Genomic DNA, 19,265 nt, shown 5'->3' with positions numbered 1-19,265 from the left:
AAGGTATTTAGGACACAATGTGTAGATGTGCTAATTACTAGGAAGTTCCGATTCATTTATCTTTGTGGGAATTTTAGCCCCATTGAACTTGAATTTTGGCCAAATGTTGAATGATTTTTTTGAATGATTTTTTTGTAAGCCCGACTCTTCTCAAACAGCTGTATTGAATTTCGTAAAACTTTTTACGTAGTTGGGGCATAATGTGTTGATTTTCATGTTTCTAGGAAATTTAATTACAATGTTTTGTCTTGAATTTTTTAACCATTAGAATTAATTAGTATATTGTTGTTGTTTAAGACATATGATTAGATATGTGCATAATTGCAGAAAGTTTTGATCTGATGATGTTTTGCAAGTAATGACCTTTATCATTTTTAGCTTACCTGAGCTGAAAGCTCAAGTGACCTTTTCTGATCACAATTTGTCTGTCGTCTGTCTGTCTGTTTGTTTGTCTGTCTGTCCTCTGTCCATAAATTTTTTACATTTTCAACATCTTCTCCTAAACTACTGGGCAAATTCAAAAAAAAACTTGGCACAAAGCACCCTTAGGCAGAGGGGATTCAAAGTCGTGAAAATTAAGCACCATGCCCTTTTTTAAGGTGAGATAATTAGAAAATATTGAAAATTCTTAAGAAGTTTTTTCAAAAATCTTTTTCTCAAGAATCATTTGGCCAGGAAAGCTGAAACTTATGTGAAAGCATCCTCAGGTAGTGTAGATTCAAAGTTGTGAAAATCTTGACCACTGGGGTAAGGGTGGGGCCACAATGGGACGTCGAACTTTTACATACGTATATTTAGAGTAATCTTTTTAAAAAAATCTTCTTTTCAAAAACTAATCTGGCAGCCAGGAAAGCTGAAATTTTTGTGGAAGACACCTCAGGTAGTGTAGAATTAAAGTTGTAAACATCTAGACCCCCCCCCCCTGGAAGGGTGGGGCCTCTATTTAGTCAATGGGGGGTCAAATTTTTACATATGAATGTACTAATGTAGAGTAAATGTTTAAAAATCTTCTTCCCAGAAACTATTCAGCCAGGAAAGCTGAAACATAAGTAAAAGCATCCTCAGGTCAAAGTTGTGAAAATCATGACCCCGGGGTGTAGGGTGGGGCCACAATGGGGGAGGGGGGACGAACTCAAGTTTGTTCAAATCATGATCCCCTGGGTTAGGATGGGGTGACAATTTGGGGGGTGAGATCAAATTTTTACATACTAGGAATATATTGGGAAACATCTTTAGAAATCTTCTTCTATAAAACCATTTGTGTAGAAAAGCTCTAACTTTAATGAAAGCAACCTTAGGTAATGTAGATTCAAATTTGTTCAAATCTAAGGAGTATGATGGGGCTACATTGGGGATTCAATTTACAAGGAAAACATTTTAGTTGTTCACAAAAGCTGAAATGTTATAAGATAAAGATAAATAAATAAAAATCTTCTTCTCGATCTACTCCCACACATGTGGGCACAAAAATGAATACATGGTTATGATATCCACAATCTCCTTTACCTAAATTGTGAAATTCATGGCCCCTGGGTCAGGGGTTCAGGACATGGGGGGGGGGGGCAATATAGTGTTAATGCATATAATGTTTAAAAATCTTCTCTTTTCTCACACATCTGCCAGTGTATAAAACAAACTGACTAATAATTATGTTTACCAAGAAGTCCTCTACTGAAATTTTAATTTTCATGTCCCCTGGGGTATGGGTTTTGACTCTAGGGCAGGGCTAAAATGGATGTATAGATGTTAATGCATATAACGTTAAAAAATTATCTTCTTTACTGATAAAAACACACCTGAAAGGAAAACTGAATTCATGATTTTGTAGACCAGATCTTTTAGTTGTTCACCAAAATTAGAGGTTTCACAGTTCTTTTTTAATTAAATGTGGTCGTCATTACAAATTTATAATTTTTCTACTCCAGTATGAAACCTAATTTTAAATAAGATGCATATATGAGACTCCATGACAAGTTTGTGTATGGGATATATGCTACTCAGGTGACCGTTAAGGCCAATTGGCCTCTTGTTTTGTATTTAATGCATACTCTGTCATTCATGGTGTGTAGCATTGTCAAGTAATGGGAGAACGTGGGTATTTGAGCTTGCTCACTTTTTATACCCCCGCTCCGAAGGAGAGGGGGTATACTGTTTTACCCTTGTCTGTCTGTCTGTCTGTCCGTCTGTAACAAAAATTTCTGTCGCATTCATCTCGGCAACTATTTATCACAGATGCTTGAAATTTTTACACAGTGTTTGTTAGGGCATGCCATATCGTGGGATATATTTTTGTACCAATCGGACGTCAACTTCCTGTTAAATGACTACTTTGCCTATTTTAAACCAAAATTTTCAAACAAATATTTGTCAAAGATTTCTCAGCAACTATTTATCGCAGATGCTTGAAATTTTTACACAATATTTGTATAGGCATGCCATGTCGTGGGATATATTTTTGTACCAATCAGACGTGAACTTCCTGTTAAATGACGACATTGTTTATTTTTAGCAAAAATTTTCAAACAAATTTTTGTCAAAGAATTCTCAGCAACTGTTTATCGCAGATGATTGAAATTGTTACACAGTATTTGTATAGGCATGCTATATCGTGGGATGTATTTTTGTACCAATCAGACGTCAACTTCCTGTTAAATGAGTACTTTGTTTATTTTTAGCCAAAATTTTCAAACAAATTTCAGTCAAAGATTTCTCAGCAACTATTTATGGCAGATGCTTGAAATTTTAACACACTTTTTGTTTTTGCATGTCATGTCGTGGGATATATTTTTGTATCAATCAGACGTCAACTTCCTGTTAAATGAGTACTTTGTTTATTTTAGCCAAAATTTTTAAAAAAAATTTTCCTCAAAGATTTCTCAGCAGCTATTTATTGCAGATGCTTGAAATTTTAACACACCATTTGTTTAGGCATGCAATATTGTGGGATATATTTCTGTACCAATCGGATGCCAGCTTTCTGTTAAATGTCGACTTTGCTTATTTTACATATTCACATCAGAGTGGGGGTATCACTAGTGAGCATTGGCTCACAGATATCTTGTTCTTTCTTTTAATACAGTTATAAACTAATTATTTTTGTTTCTTGCAGACAAGCTGCTTTTAGAACGCCTTCAGGCCAGTTCAGGGGGAGACAGTAGAAAACCTTCCCGGATTACCCATAATTCCAATGGAAATAATGCGTCGTCAATGGACTCTGTTTTTCTGAATGTGAACTTTATATAAATAATGCGTCGTCAATGGACTCTGTTTTTCTGAATGTGAACTTTATATAAATAATGCGTCGTCAATGGACTCTGTTTTTCTGAATGTGAACTTTATATAAATAATGCGTCGTCAATGGACTCTGTTTCTGTGTACATGGATTTAACATTTATGTGTTCGTCATCCTTTTTATTAATTTTACATTTGTACTATATGTGTGTTTTACATAATAAGCTCCTGAGATCTCATAAATCTCTGCTGTACTTTGGTGCTAGGACAGAGATATCCCTTAGAAATGTGACGAATGTGTGATGAATTTTTTTTTAGTTTTGATTTGCACACAAGAAATTGATTAAAAAACACATGCAAAGGGGGGTAACTCCAATTTGTATTTTTCAATTTGAAATGAAAGAAAGTTATCCCCCTTCTACTAATGTTTTCTAAAGATATCTGTATTTTATGCTGTTGATCCCTGACATTTTTTTGTAGGAGAGTTTATTGAGTACAGTGGCGTCGGAAGCACATTTCTCCCTCATAAAAAATGTTATATTGATCAGGTAGATGGAAAATTCATGTTTATGTAAATAGTTTTGGAGGAATATTGTGACCAAGTTTAAGTTTACTGATTTTCTTTTGTATTTACGCTTACCATGAAATACATACTACTTATATACAAATGATGTTTAGTGAGTCGTAGCAATCTGTAGATAGAACTCAATAAATGTGAAGAAATTCACTTTCAGATTGACTGCTGATTAAAGTGCTAATCAATGATTTATTTATTCCTAGATTGACAGATTTTTTAAATGTTAATATATATTGTTTTATTAAAGTGTATATAAAAACTACATTGTATATCAATTTTAATTAGTAAGCATTTTAATAAAAATACGTTGAGCTTTTGATAAAAAGATACGCCCATTTATAATTGGAACACAGATGCATATTATGTACAAATCGCGGAATTAACAGCCTCCATGTATCTATGCATTAATGCGTCATTACATCAGAATTAGATATGTATCGTATTCATCATCCCACTGAGATAATTAGACACCACAGAATTGTTCTCCAATAATTATCACGTGATTACTATTTTAATGAACTGGGACAACCATTTTTTGAATGTGAATCGTTTGTCTAATTAATTAATTAGGCATTGGACCAGAGAAAATATGAAACTGACATTTGATGTTGATACAAATTGCCATGATCCATAATTTGTGTGTATACTCATGTAGAACAAATAAAAGTTGTAAACATCGAAGCTTTTAATCTTTTAATTCTGTGTTAAACGTTAACACAGTAACATCCAGGGATAGTGATGGCCATGTCAATAAGAAAGTTGTGAGAGTGGATTGTGGAGCGCATGGCTCAGTGGTCAAAGGCATTATAGGCCAGTAACTCGGAGTCGGTGGTGCAAACCATGCTGTGGTCACTTGTTGTTCAGTCTTTAGATATGGCTCTTAATATGCAGTCTTGGTCCAACAAGCTGCGCTAGGTACCAGCTTGCATTGGAGTTAACCTGTGATGGACAGGCCCCGGGGCCATAAAACTTAGACATCAGGCCCCAGGGCCATAACACTTAAGACGTCAGGCCCCGGGGCCATAAAACTTAGACGAGCTCACTTCTGATCTCAGTCTCATGTTTACAAAAGGAATGTATAGTGAGACTGAGATTAAAAGTGGGCTCGTCCAAGTTTTATGGCCCCAGGGCCTGATGTCTTATCTAGACTATCTATATCCTACCCTCTTTTATCTGCCAAGCACAACAGAAAACTGGGTGCCTTAATTTTGTAATAAATTGGGACAAATTACAAGTCAACACCAAAATTTAGGTTTCTTTTCTTATTTATTGTGTCACAGATTAAATATCTTGTATAAATGGCATGATTTACGCAAACATGGGTTTCAGAAAGAGACAAACATTTTATCTTAATCCTCTCTTCAAAACATGGAGAGTCTAAAAAGTTCAAACATCTGTCAATCTGAAAAACAGACAGGCTTACTTGTAAAGAGTGTCTTTTAATAATTTAACTTCTTTTACATTTTTAAGATAAGAAATAAAATATAGCGACACTAATAGCACTTGATTATAGAGAAATAGGCATCATCTTTATAAACATCCATACACTGCAGCAATAATCAGTATATATACACTAATACTGGGGATTTATAGTCAGTTCACCTGCATAGCAGAGTAAGGAAACGGACATCACAGAACGCAATGTATTATATACCCAGAATGTTTACCATGTCAATCAGCTTTATCCAGTTACAATACCAAACAAAATGCAGCAAAGGAGAATACAGGTACTGTTTAAAAAAAGACTCCTTGAGGGTTATCAGATATGCCAACATTCCTGTCTTCCTAAACAATCACACACTCTTTTCTCTCTCATTCACACACACACACACACTTACACTGAGAAAAAAGAATTCATGAGAAAGTAATGGCTTTTGTCCACTGCCGACCATTATTTACACAAATTGACAATCCATTAAAATAGTTCATTACCATACATGTTCTGCCATTAACATCACCCAATAACATACATGTACTTCCAGAAACAATGTACAGCTATCCAATGATGGGACGGAATATTAGTTCATTTTGTAGAATTTCATTATCACAGATGCCTAATTTTGATTGGTCGGTTTCCTACCGACGCTGGTCCCACGCCTCCTCGTCGAACGGGTCAATCTGACGCTTACTGTATGCGTCCTTGAACTCTGACCCCAGCATGTTTAGGTCGCCCGAGTCACGGATCACTCCCTACAATAAGATTATTACATCAGTTTCACCTATATCTCTATATGAATGAACCTAGGCAAATATATTGATTATGCAATGATAAATGATTTTAATCCAATGAGTTGTGTGTTTTCTTTGCCTGGGTCTTGGAGAGATTTTATAATCACATTTTTTTATTCTCGTTTTGAATTTTTAAATCCCTGTTTTATAGAATTTTTTATGCAAAAGATCCTCATTTCATTTCAAAAATAATGTGTAAAAATCTGTATTGATGTGATCACAGTGTCATATCAAAAATTTACACCATGGAAGACATCCACTGCTAAATGAGGCAAACACGTGGTTAATAAGATATGTGTTTAATTTGGTATGCATTGAATACTTAAACTTAACTTGTATAAACCCTTACCTTGGGTAGATATCAGTATTAGCCCTTACCTTGTATAGATATCACTATTAGCCCTTACCTTGTATAGATATCACTATTAGCCCTTACCTTGGGTAGATATCAGTATTAGCCCTTACCTTGTATAGATATCACTATTAGCCCTTACCTTTGGTAGATATCAGTATTAGCCCTTACCTTGGGTAGATATCAGTATTAGCCCTTACCTTAGGTAGATATCACTATTAGCCCTTACCTTGGGTAGATATCAGTATTAGCCCTTACCTTAGGTAGATATCAGTATTAACCCTTACCTTAGGTAGATATCAGTATTAGCACTTACCTTAGGTAGATATCAGTATTAGCCCTTACCTTGGGTAGATATCAGTATTAGCCCTTACCTTGGGTTGATATCACTATTAGCCCTTACCTTGTATAGATATCACTATTAGCCCTTACCTTAGGTAGATATCAGTATTAGCACTTACCTTAGGTAGATATCAGTATTAGCCCTTACCTTGGGTAGATATCAGTATTAGCCCTTACCTTGTATAGATATCAGTAATAGCCCTTACCTTAGGTAGATATCAGTATTAGCACTTACCTTGGGTAGATATCACTATTAGCCCTTACCTTAGGTAGATATCACTATTAGCCCTTACCTTAGGTAGATATCAGTATTAGCCCTTACCTTGGGTAGATATCCCAGCAGCCTCATGGCGTGCTCCCTGAGCAGTTTCTGTCTCTCCTCCTCAATGATCTGTTTCCTGAATGCCTCCATCCTCTCTTCCTCACGGCGCTCCTCAAGCTCCCGCTCGCGGTCTGCGGCGAACTGAGACTTCCTGTCATCAATGAGCTTCTCCACTGCTCGCTTGTGCTCAAGCTGCTTCATGCGGCGCTTGTTGGCATTCATCTGCTCGATGCGGTCATCCTCCGCAAATTTGGCCATCATCTGCAACGCAATTATATCAGCATGAATTCAATTGTAGTAAAGAAACCATTGGGAAAATTATTGAAATTACAGAGCATCATGTCAACCTGAGTGCTATAATGATAGTTAAGTTCCATAGGGAATCTGTCTTAATGACGCCTGATGTTACAGAGTGACCCCCTTTTATAACATCTAAGGTTACAGGCCACAGGCCCCGGGGCCATAAAAGTAAGACGAGCTCACTTTTGATCTCAGTCTCACTTTTACAAAAGGTATATTGCAAAAGTGAGATTGAGATCAACAGTAAGCTCGTCTTACTTTTATGGCCCAAGGGCCAGAGTTATTCTCTTCATAACTGAAGTTACAGAAATGCCCCCATTATCAATGTAACAAAAAAGTTACTCTCCCCCCCCCACCCCTCCCCCTTATAACAACTGCAGTTATAACTATATCCCGAGAGTTGTGTCCCTTTACCTGTTGCCTGAACTCCTCCTCCTCGTCTTCCTCGGCCTTCCGTCGGAGATTCTTGAAGTGCATCTGTTGGGCGTGTGTACTCTGTAGCTCCAGCCTCTGTCTGATCCTCCTCTCCATGTCATCCTGTGTACAAAAATAGCAGCCAATCAGAACCATCCAAAAACATTTGTCATTCAATTCCGAGTCACGGAATCATTTATAATGAAAGAGATATTTAACAATCAGTTTGAAAGAAGTTGTATTTTCTAAAGTAATATACTGTATTCCTTATTCTTTGCAAATATTTACATTGTAATTCCGCGATTCAAACATTTTGCATCAAATTGCGGGAAAATAAAATTGCAAATGCCTAATTTTTATAATAGGTCCATTTAGTTTTATCTGTTCAAAAAATTAAAATGAGATTTTAAAACTTGCAAGATGTGCTTCTCCCAATGTTACGCAAATAATAATTCCTCGCGTTTATTTAGGAATCTACAGTATGTGATATCACAGAGATTCACTGATCTTCCTTATGTGAAGTCTGAAACATATCATTTGAAAAATACAATATCCTTCTGATCCCAGAAACTAAGGTCCACCCCAATATGACAACTACTTGTGATACAGAACTTGGATCCATCTCCATACTTGTGACACAGAACTTGGATCCACCTCAATACTTGTGACACAGCACTTGGATCCACCTACCCTTTCTTTCTGTCTTTCTTTCTCCTCTTGCTCCTCCAGATACAGCTCCATGCGGATTCTCTCCATCTCCTCTCGGGCGGCGTCCTTAGCCGCGATGTCTTCTGCCAGCTGAAAGGAAATCAATCGTCTTATGTTAGAGATAAAATTTCTTCATCTTACTAAATGGTCTTTTTTTAAAGACATCCATAAACCTAATCAGTCATGTGATTTGTCTGACATTTAGCATGAGTATTATAATTTTAGAATTAGTCTTCGTCATTGTCTAAAAATATGTTATGAAAAAAAGAAAATAATAGGTTACAATTTGAAATCACATGAATTTGCTAAAAAAATTAAGATTATCAAAAATAACTAAACATTGTACAATATAACATCCCCCTCCCTTTCCCCATGCTCGCTCTTTCCCCACTTTCCCTCTCTTTCTTTATAATTCAATTCTCCATTGAAACTTCCCTTAGTGTATTAGTCATCCTTACACCTTACAACCCCCCAATCCCCCTCTCTACTTTCCCTTTCCCCCATGGTAAATAAATCTACTTACAGCGTTCTGTACGCGGGCCATGGCCTCCTCCTTTTGTTTCTTGCTCTCCATGCGCGCATTTTCCTGCTGTTCCTGGAGCCGGGAGAACTGTAGGATTTTGCGGTTCTCCTCCTCCATTCTCTCGCGTTCCAGGACCTTCCATTCCTCCCGCGCCTCCTTGAACTCTGCAATGTACTTCTGGGTCGCCTTCTTCTTGGCCATCGTCAGCTCTCTCTCTCTCTACAAAATAATTCATTATTTGTTAGTTTCTGAAGTCGGATCATTTCCATATTCAGCTCCCTCTCTCAATGAAACAAGAGAGCTTTTTAACATTGAAGAACACAAAATTATAAATATCTTTACCTACAAAAACACTCAAATCATAAACCTCATTCCCAACGAAAAATAAGATTTACAAATATTTGTTTTGATCTCTTTTGTATTGATTTTTGAGTCATGACATCCCATGGTGAGCTCTCTTTCCCTACCTGTACACCAACTCTTAACATTAGGAATTCATAAACATAATCATTCTTATCAAGTACGTGACAAAAAAAGAAACAGTGTGTTGCTTAAGTGACTCCTAAATATGGATTTAAACATAGACCAGGTAACAAAATGGAATTACACTGCAATTTTACCTCATTATTGTAAACAAAAAGCACATAACAAAAAACTTTTGGTCCCTAACACACAGATAAAGTATGAAACAAGACACTTTGTCCCTGTGGCGTACCTCTGGTCCTCCTCGTAGATCTTGCGGACAATCTCGTCGATCATCAGCTTCTCCTTCAGGAACTCCTCGTAGGCCTGTTGTTTTTGCTCCTCGCGCTCCTCCAGCTGTCTCTCCAGCTCCTGTTGGTACCGGATCTGTTCCCGGTACTTCTCCACCTCGCGCTGCCGAGCCGCCTCCTCTGCTCGCTCGTGCTCAATCTTCATCTCGCGAGCTATCTCAGAGTCACGTTTCTAAAAAATAATTTTAAAAAGGCCTCATTAGTAAGAACATTAGAGTAATGCTCTGATCGTTAATGCAGACACAAATTTAGTAATCTGTACCATGAAAAGTTGGGTAACATAACTAATTTTCAATTAATTTTTCACAGGCAGCAGGGAAGTAGAGACTAAAAGCAAGATTAAATAGCAATACTGATGACAGATTTCTTTTCAACATTAGAAATTTATTAGATATATTTACCATGACATCAAATTTAATGGCCTCTTTCTCTGCTATCTGGGCAGTCCTTTCTTTGTTCATGTACGCAGATCGTAGCTTAGCTTCTACCGTAATTCTCTCAACTCTAAACTGTAAACAAAGTAAATTGAATTGGTTCACTAAAATTATCTCAAAAACCTCCATTTCAGGATACTGACACTTCAAAGAAAGGTTTCAACATTTTTAATTATTCTTTCAAAATTGACATCACCAGTTGAATGTGAATTAACAGAGTGGAAAACTAAGAATTAAATATTCAGTGATTCAAATACCTTGGGTAAGTTTTGAGATGAGAGTATTTTAATAACTTGACAATTATTTTTTAAGATTCTATGAATGACAGAAATACTTGAGGCATATGATGTGTGTATAAACATCTTAGATAACTGACTGAAGTTGTTACTGGAAAAGACAAATCCCTATTTCAAAAATTGGAATTTAAGAAATCTGTCAAAAAAACCTCTTTATTTCCAGTATGTTTTCAAACATGTGGGTTTTTTTCATCTGACACCTATTATAGCAAAATCAGATTACTCTTGCTTGTTTTACCTGGTTTCCCTGATTTGCTGTCTCATCTTCTCGTCCCTGATGGAATCTAGTTTCCTCTTCTCTAGCTCTGCAGCCAGTCTCTCCTCCTGTAACATCTGTTCCTCTCGGATCAAACGGTCCCTCTGTGCCTATTATATATATATATACACATTATTTTCATTGAGAAGAAGGAATAAAATGTAAGCAATAATTTCATATCTGGTCAAAAATTTGTTAAAATATCAGTTATGTCAAATTCTCTTCAGATAACATTCATTTTGGTTAAATTCCTCTCATCCTCCTTATAAATGAGCTGTTATTGACAATTCTCTCCTTTTCAGTTGAAAAAATCAGAACTTTACCTTTAATATTGCTTCTTCCATTTCTCTTTCTGTTTGTTCCATCATTGTACGCCTTATAAATCGTTTCTCTGATATCCTTTCTTCATTACTCATATTGGCTTCTAATCTTTTCTCCTCGTGCAGCCGACGAATTGTGTCCTCCCGATAATTTTCCTGCCTCCTCATGTTTTCGAGCTGCCTCTCTCTTGCCCCACCTGTCAGGGCTCGACGAACAGTTGTCTACAGGGAAAAAGGGCATTCATTATTAATAGGGGTTTAATAAGGGAGAATATAATTCAAACTGATCGTATAATAAGCAGTCACTACAACAGTAACAACACACTTCTTCATCTCTTTAGACAATAAAAACCAACAATAAATCAAACTTATACAGTTACTGTAAAATCCAATAATGCAAAGTAAACGAATCAAATGAAAACAAAGCAGAGTAAATGCGATATACATATCATGCATATGAATATGATACACAAAACAGAATTGTTGAAAATGACAAACGTGCACATTCTATACAATATTTCAGCATGTTCAGAAGTTTTATTTACTTGAATGTAACATAATTCAGTTTAAGAATCATCTTGTGCAGGCTAGAAGGGACGGCACTCTACATCAGATAAACTAAGGGACGATACTCTGCATCAGTTACATCAAGGAACGGTACTCTACATCAGATACATCAAGAGATGGAACTCTACATGAGATACATCAAGGGACGATACTCTGCATCAGATACATCAAGGGACGGTACTCTACATCAGATATACCAAGGGACGGTACTCTACATCAGATATACCAAAGCACGGTACTCTATATCATCAGATACATCAAGGGACAGTACGCTTCATCAGATGCATCAAGGGACGGTACTCTACATCAGATATACCAAGGGACAGTACTCTACATCAGATACTCCAAGGGACGATACTCTACATCAGATATACCAAGGGACGATACTCTACATCAGATACACCAAGGGACAGTACTCTACATCAGATACTCCAAGGGACGATACTCTACATCAGATACACCAAGGGACAGTACTCTACATCAGATACTCCAAGGGACGATACTCTACATCAGATATACCAAGGGACGATACTCTACATCAGATACACCAAGGAACGGTACTCTACATCAGATACACCAAGGGACGGTACTTTACATCAAATTTACCAAGGGACGGTACTCTTCATCAGATACACCAAGGGACGGTACTTTACATCAGATATACAAAGGGACAGTGCTCTTCATAATATACACCAAGGGACGGTACTCTACATCAGATACACCAAGGGACGGTACTCTAAATATATCAGATACCCAAAGGGACGGTACTCTACATCAGATACACCAAGGGGCGGTACTCTACATCAGATTCACTAAGGGACGGTACTCTACATCAGATACATGAAGGGACGGTTCATCACATCAGATACACCAAGGGACGGTACTCTACATCAGATACACTAAGGGACGGTACTCCACATCAGATACACCAAGGGACGGTACTCTACATCAGATACACTAAGGGACGGTACTCTACATCAGATACACCAAAAACGGTACTCTACATCAGATACACCAAGGGACGGTACTCTATATCATCAGATACATCAAGGGACAGTACGCTTCATCAGATGCATCAAGGGACGGTACTCTACATCAGATACACCAAGGGACAGTACTCTACATCAGATACTCCAAGGGACGATACTCTACATCAGATATACCAAGGGACGATACTCTACATCAGATACACCAAGGGACAGTACTCTACATCAGATACTCCAAGGGACGATACTCTACATCAGATACACCAAGGGACAGTACTCTACATCAGATACTCCAAGGGACGATACTCTACATCAGATATACCAAGGGACGATACTCTACATCAGATACACCAAGGAACGGTACTCTACATCAGATACACCAAGGGACGGTACTTTACATCAAATTTACCAAGGGACGGTACTCTTCATCAGATACACCAAGGGACGGTACTTTACATCAGATATACAAAGGGACAGTGCTCTTCATAATATACACCAAGGGACGGTACTCTACATCAGATACACCAAGGGACGGTACTCTAAATATATCAGATACCCAAAGGGACGGTACTCTACATCAGATACACCAAGGGGCGGTACTCTACATCAGATTCACTAAGGGACGGTACTCTACATCAGATACATGAAGGGACGGTTCATCACATCAGATACACCAAGGGACGGTACTCTACATCAGATACACTAAGGGACGGTACTCCACATCAGATACACCAAGGGACGGTACTCTACATCAGATACACTAAGGGACGGTACTCTACATCAGATACACCAAAAACGGTACTCTACATCAGATACACCAAGGGACGGTACTCTATATCAGATACACCAAGGGACGGTACTCTACATCAGATATACCAAGGGACGGTACTCTACATCAGATACACCAAGAGACGGTACTTTACATCAGATACACCAAGGGACGGTACTCTACATCAGATACACCAAGGGACGATACTCTACACCAGATACATTAAGGGACGGTAATCTGCATCAGATACACCAAGAGACGGTACTTCGGAATACATAATTTACATGAGGTCACTTGCATACTTCGAAATACGTCAGTGAAATGTTGTCTTGCAAGACAAATATTCTCGCTGAGCATATTTTCACGTTTTAAACGCATACAAATACATATTCAGAACATTTACTTCTAATTCAAAGTCCAGAACAGACAAGTACGTGACATATTATTATAATTACAAGAGAAAGACATACCAAAGAATAGTGCAAAGATTATTTAAGTATAACAATTACAACAATTGACAATGTTAATTCCAACAATATTTCACTTAAAATGAGTACTATAGCATGTTATCATTGATAAATTTGCCCACAAGGTTAAGAATTTCATTGTCTTTAATGTTAAGTACTATTAACCAAAAAAGTTGTTGATCATTATCTAATGCTGAAATGTTGGAAATTTGCTTTTAATTAACTGCTTTAATTTGCTTTTAAACGAGTTTTAGACTAAAAAGCAGATAGCATCATTTTTAAATTTAAAATGTAATATTTTAATGTGGCTAAATTGTTTTAGAGTGATTTCGGCGATTGACAAAAGTTTCCGTCGCCGACAGCTTGTATTGCTTTAACATCTTAGCATTGTTGTTGAAAGTGGAGGGGGGAGCTTACTTAACAAAAATTTTAGATTTGCAATACACTACGCCGATCTTTGAAATCCTAAAACCTGGTACCCTTATAACTGTTACCTGTCATTTCTACATACTTGAGAACAGTGGGGAGGGGGGGGGGCGTTGAATTTTATTTTATTTTTAATGCAAATTTAAGGAAAAAAATACTGAGAACATGGGGGTAACCCTACCCCTTTATAAGTTTGTATGGTGGTTACTGACATTAGTAGGCGCTGGCACGATAAAGGACCTCTATGTGCAGCGCAAAGTCAAGAATTCACATAGGTCTTAAATTGAAGGCGTGCATGGTTAAAGTACAACATAATTAGAATATATCAATCAATATCTTCATCTTATTCGCAGGCACATGACGTTAAAATTGTTTGTCATAAAAAAACCAAATACCCCATACCTAAAAACGCGTGTATTATTTAGACTAAGGTAGTCTGCTATTTATTTTTATAATGAGAAAAAGTTAAAGGCCTAACGTCGGGTGCCTGTGATTTTTTTTACTACGTAGAATGCACGTATTACGCAAATATTTGATTCAATGTGTACAAATCAAGAATTAAAACGTTGTCAGTGACAGATGTACATAACTGAGAATCACTGTTTGAAAACTTATAATTTCCATTTTACTTTTAGCAGAAATCCTCGGTTAATGCAAAGCCTTTCATTCACGGTTCTATGTACAAGCGGAGGGGGCATGGTGTTTCAGACCCAACGTCCACAAAATACCTCCCCACCTTCCTGAAAAAAAATCTAGCTCCGCCATTTCCTTGCAATCATTGGTTCTTGACACAAAACACACAGTAGGCCAATTCATTTTATTTTGTAATCCTTCAGATTTTGTTTTCAAAATAGAATGATGTCGATTATTTGTTTCAAAGACCCCCCCCCCCCATTTCCAGTACCATATATGTTCAAATACATTAATCCATTAAATTAATTAGATTAGTTAATTAAAACACCTAAACTTGTTCACCATTCTATCAATGATCTCTATTGGTGTGTATCCTTTGTGACGTAGGAAAACGGTCTAGGAATTTAAACAAAACAATTTTTTATGAATATTCATCGCCCAGTCTTGGTGATTGTCCATATAATATGTTTAATGAATGGTGTTTCTTAAATAGATTGTGTCTAATGGCAGTTCGAGTTGTATTTAATATTTGTAAATTAAAATGTCATCCAGGTTTTTCCGTTTATAATCTGATTTCATTAATAATTTTATTTTGTGTAAAAGGGCGTGTACCAAATGTCCATGACATTTTGTTATTTGCTTGTCTTCAGTTCAACAAGTGCAATGATTTTGCTGCTGAAATAAACACGATTTCCGGTGTCTTCATCGTGACCGGACAGGAATGCTAGAGGTAGTAGGATTGCCGTTCAAAAGTTTCACAAACGAATAACAAGAAATCACATTGACGCAAGCGTCAAACGGGCCGCAAAAATATACATGTAATTGTTGTTTGAATCATCATTGGTTGTTAACATAAACACACAGAACAAGGAAGAAAATAACGAGTTGGTTGTACTTAAATGGTAAATTTTGATTTTAATTACTGTATTTTCAGCAACATGTTTTTAAATTTAACATTTTACTATTAATACTAAGAATAGAGTTCGTTACTGTACGCATTTCTAACGGTAGTTGTTTGAGCATTGCTTAAGTATGAATTAAGTAATGGAGAACACATTGATTTGTACATTATTTTAATACAAAGTTCAATTCATTATTATTCTCTTGGAAATTATTTATTTCAAACCATCTTAATTTTTTTGGTGGATTGTATTGAATTAAAACTTAGTGCATAATTTGCATAATATATAATTTCAAGAGACCACATAATAAAATAGAAATGGATTAAGATAAAGGTATACGTAAGATCATGCTCATCCGGTAGAATTTGTTCAACTTTAAAGGTAAAAAATAAGCCGGAAAATTTTTTCCTAAATGGAATTATAGATTTTATCTACACTACAGTTAACGAAAATAATCATGGTTATTTCAAAAGAATTAAAAATAAATCAGGTTAGCTCGAATTTTCAGGTCCATTCAAATTTTCAGTTCTTTCATATTTTGGCCTAAATAATTGATATGGATGTCATTTCATGATAATGTTCTACTACAAAGTACATGGCAATATAATAAATTCACACACAAAATCATTTTTTATACGCAACACATAGAAATTCAAATACATCAAAAACACTAAAATACATTATATAAAATTTAATGTCATTCAGGTCTTTAGTATTTTAGGTCTTTAGTATGCCCCGTATACCGATACAATAAACAACTCCGAAAGTTTACGAATATATTATAGTCTCGATAAAACGCGTCTAACACGACAGTCTATAACAAAATTTTCATTTACGAGTAAAACAAAAAAATATGTAATCTATACTACTATATAAAAATAATAGACTCGAATTTTTTAGCTTTAATATTAATAAATCAGAAGAGTACTGTCTTTTGTTTTATATATTTTGAATATTTTCGGTACTTGAAGATTACCAATTTGTTTTTATTTTTTCTCAATCAAGCTTCGTTAATTAATTATCAATGAAAATTCCTCCAAAAACTCCGGAAATTATCTGAATTTTTTTGGATTTTACAATCTTGCGCATGCGCATTACATTCACGCTAAATCACCAGTCTGGGCGGACTTCGAAAACGGAGTAAACGGAAGTGGTTTCTCAAAAGAAAAAATACTCCGAAAAAGGAGTTCGGCGCATGCGCAGTTAATCAAAATATCCCATTTTTACGTGAAAACAGGGCACTCAGGAAAATTGATTGTGCAAAGCGGATTATTCATATGCAGGTCTGAAAATACGTTTAAATGCTTTATAAGACATGTTTCAACAGAATGTATTTGGCAAAAATATACGTTCGTTGGCCAAATCAAATTTTATTTGCTGTCAAAGTTTTTCAATTCTGTTTCCGATGACGAAGCCAATAAAGTGAATAAATTAATGTTTTTTCCATGATTTCACTATAATTAAAGATAATTTATGTGCTATGGTGTGAAATACACTATTACTGTTAGTTTTTTTTTAACCCGTTTGTAGTCATTACACCGTTCTTTTGATCACGCGCTGACCCGCCAAGTCGGCACTTCTTAAAACCTTGTATACATCGTAATTTTGTCGTATTAAAAAAAAAACATCATCCATATTAAAGGCTTGAATACTTACAATAGTGCAACAATTAATTTTTAATTTCCATACTTCCAAGTCTTAATTTGAAGTCCGATTTTCTTATCTTATAAGTCCTGGTCGACCACGTATGAGTTTTAATATTTGTATGTATTTTTCCTGTTGTTTACCGAAACATTTCCACTTTTTTTTTTTAAAGTATTATTTTAAGATTAATCATTTCTGAGTCCTTTCCATATTTTTTTTCACGCTTCTGAAGGATTTCAATCTATTTTTCAATCGCGTTTTAACGAGAAAGGGAGGCAACTCTCCATTATTTAAATTAGCTACAAAACGGAAGTTGAGAAAATCGCAATGCATGACGGTGCCAAATACTCCGTCTGCGGAGTTTACTCCTTTTTCGGAGTCCGCCCAGACTGATCACGGGAGGCTCTTTATTTTATGTTTCCACAATATCATATTTGCATGGATAAACTTGGACACGATAAAACAAATGCGTGTTAATTTTCATTTTTTCTGTTCACCAAAGAAAACACGGGAGATAACTCTAACACAGCGCATTCACTATAAAAAAATCCCGAGAGTTTCGAATGTCAACATGGTGTGCAAAAAACGTTGTTGAAATACATGTATGTTGAATTCTGCGATTATAGAATTAAACTTTTCGAAGAAAGGTACATGTATTTACAGCTTTAAAAGGGTTTGTTGTGAACAATTTGACTGTTATTTTCAATGCAACTTTATTATTTTTCTCCAAAATCGTTTTGGAGCTATTTTGCAATTTTCTGCTACATTACGGGTAAACAATGGTAAATATGGGAGGCATTTTAACTGTGGTGAAGGCCTTTCCCGAAACACAGTTAGATTATTCCAACTCAGCAGAGTGCAGTGAAATTAATAGCATTATTGTAGGCTTGAAGTTTGGTTATGCAAATGGCAACAATATACGGTGTTTTGATGTATCTATTTTGTAAATGCCTGGTATCGTTTGCAGTGTCAACCCATGCAAGCACGGGTCAAAGTCTAGTGATTTTTAAAAAGCATAAAACATATTTCTACGTGCAAATTTACTTTTAATTGATAAAAATGAGCATAATATTAATTCATTTAAGAAAAAAAACTATCCCGCAGAAACGCTATATATATACAATATTTAAATGTGTATCAAATGACGGACCGGCTCCTGGCGGCCCGTAATGAAATATGACATGAATTAAGAAAACAAAGCACAGATGTACACATGTGTAAGGATACGACAGAATATAAAACGGACTAAACTCATCAAGTTCTGACTGGCCAGGTATCCTATAGGTAGATAATTGCCGCCAAAATGACAATCTAAATTGTATTTTGCCGTCAAAAAGACAATGTTGAATTTTTTATTTCACAAACGCATAATGAAATTTGACACGAATTAATATAAAAGAAAGGTTTTTCTTAAATTTACATACAAAAATTTGAATTAACATGAAGTTGCCCCCCCCCTCCCCAACACACACTTTAAAGGGACCATGTAGAAAATTAAACTGAAAATAAGGAAATAATCAGTGAAACTGAAGTTAAAAGTACCCCCCCCTACGGATTGGGAATATCAGGGTTTTGGAAAGTAACCTATAAATTTCTTTCTTTCTTTTTTCTTGCCAAGACTTTTTGGATAAGTCTGCCCCCTCTCACGTTCAAAAACGATGCTACGTGCCTGTTTCCTCAATGTTGACATTTCTTTTCAATTATAGATCTAAGTCGTTGGTTCAGACACAGACCCCCCCCCCTTTAAAAAAATATGTTTACTTTGAGTATATATACGTTAAGTAATAGCGAGCG

General features: G+C 36.0%; 2 protein-coding genes across 9 annotated transcripts in view; one reads left to right on the top strand and one right to left on the bottom strand.

Moving 5' to 3' along the window:
- The window catches only part of LOC105337630 (uncharacterized), a 52,876-nt gene that overhangs the window by 15,713 nt on the left and 17,898 nt on the right, over positions 1–19,265 (top strand). For 5 of the 8 annotated variants that reach the window (XM_066081531.1, XM_066081533.1, XM_066081527.1 and 2 more), the window contains one exon: positions 3,110–4,489. The exons of the other annotated variants lie outside the window; for them this stretch is intronic. The gene's annotated coding sequence lies outside the window, so the exon portion shown is untranslated. Of the gene's footprint in view, positions 1–3,109; positions 4,490–19,265 lie in introns of those variants that run through there. 8 annotated transcript variants of the gene reach the window in all.
- LOC117687960 (meiosis-specific nuclear structural protein 1-like) lies at positions 5,056–11,410 on the bottom strand. The gene is made up of 10 exons (XM_066077652.1): positions 11,403–11,410; positions 11,081–11,109; positions 10,740–10,867; positions 10,173–10,280; positions 9,714–9,943; positions 8,999–9,215; positions 8,458–8,565; positions 7,768–7,890; positions 7,054–7,314; positions 5,056–5,998 (listed from the first exon to the last, which is right to left on the bottom strand). Exons 1-10 carry the CDS (start codon positions 11,408–11,410, stop codon positions 5,885–5,887), a joined length of 1,326 nt encoding a protein of 441 aa, XP_065933724.1. The 3' UTR covers positions 5,056–5,884.

The sequence above is a fragment of the Magallana gigas genome, chromosome 1, assembly GCF_963853765.1.
Source record: "Magallana gigas chromosome 1, xbMagGiga1.1, whole genome shotgun sequence".
NCBI classification, from domain to species: domain Eukaryota; kingdom Metazoa; phylum Mollusca; class Bivalvia; order Ostreida; family Ostreidae; genus Magallana; species Magallana gigas.
Note: the sequence above shows the minus strand (reverse complement) of the source record. Positions and strands in the feature narration are given on the sequence as shown.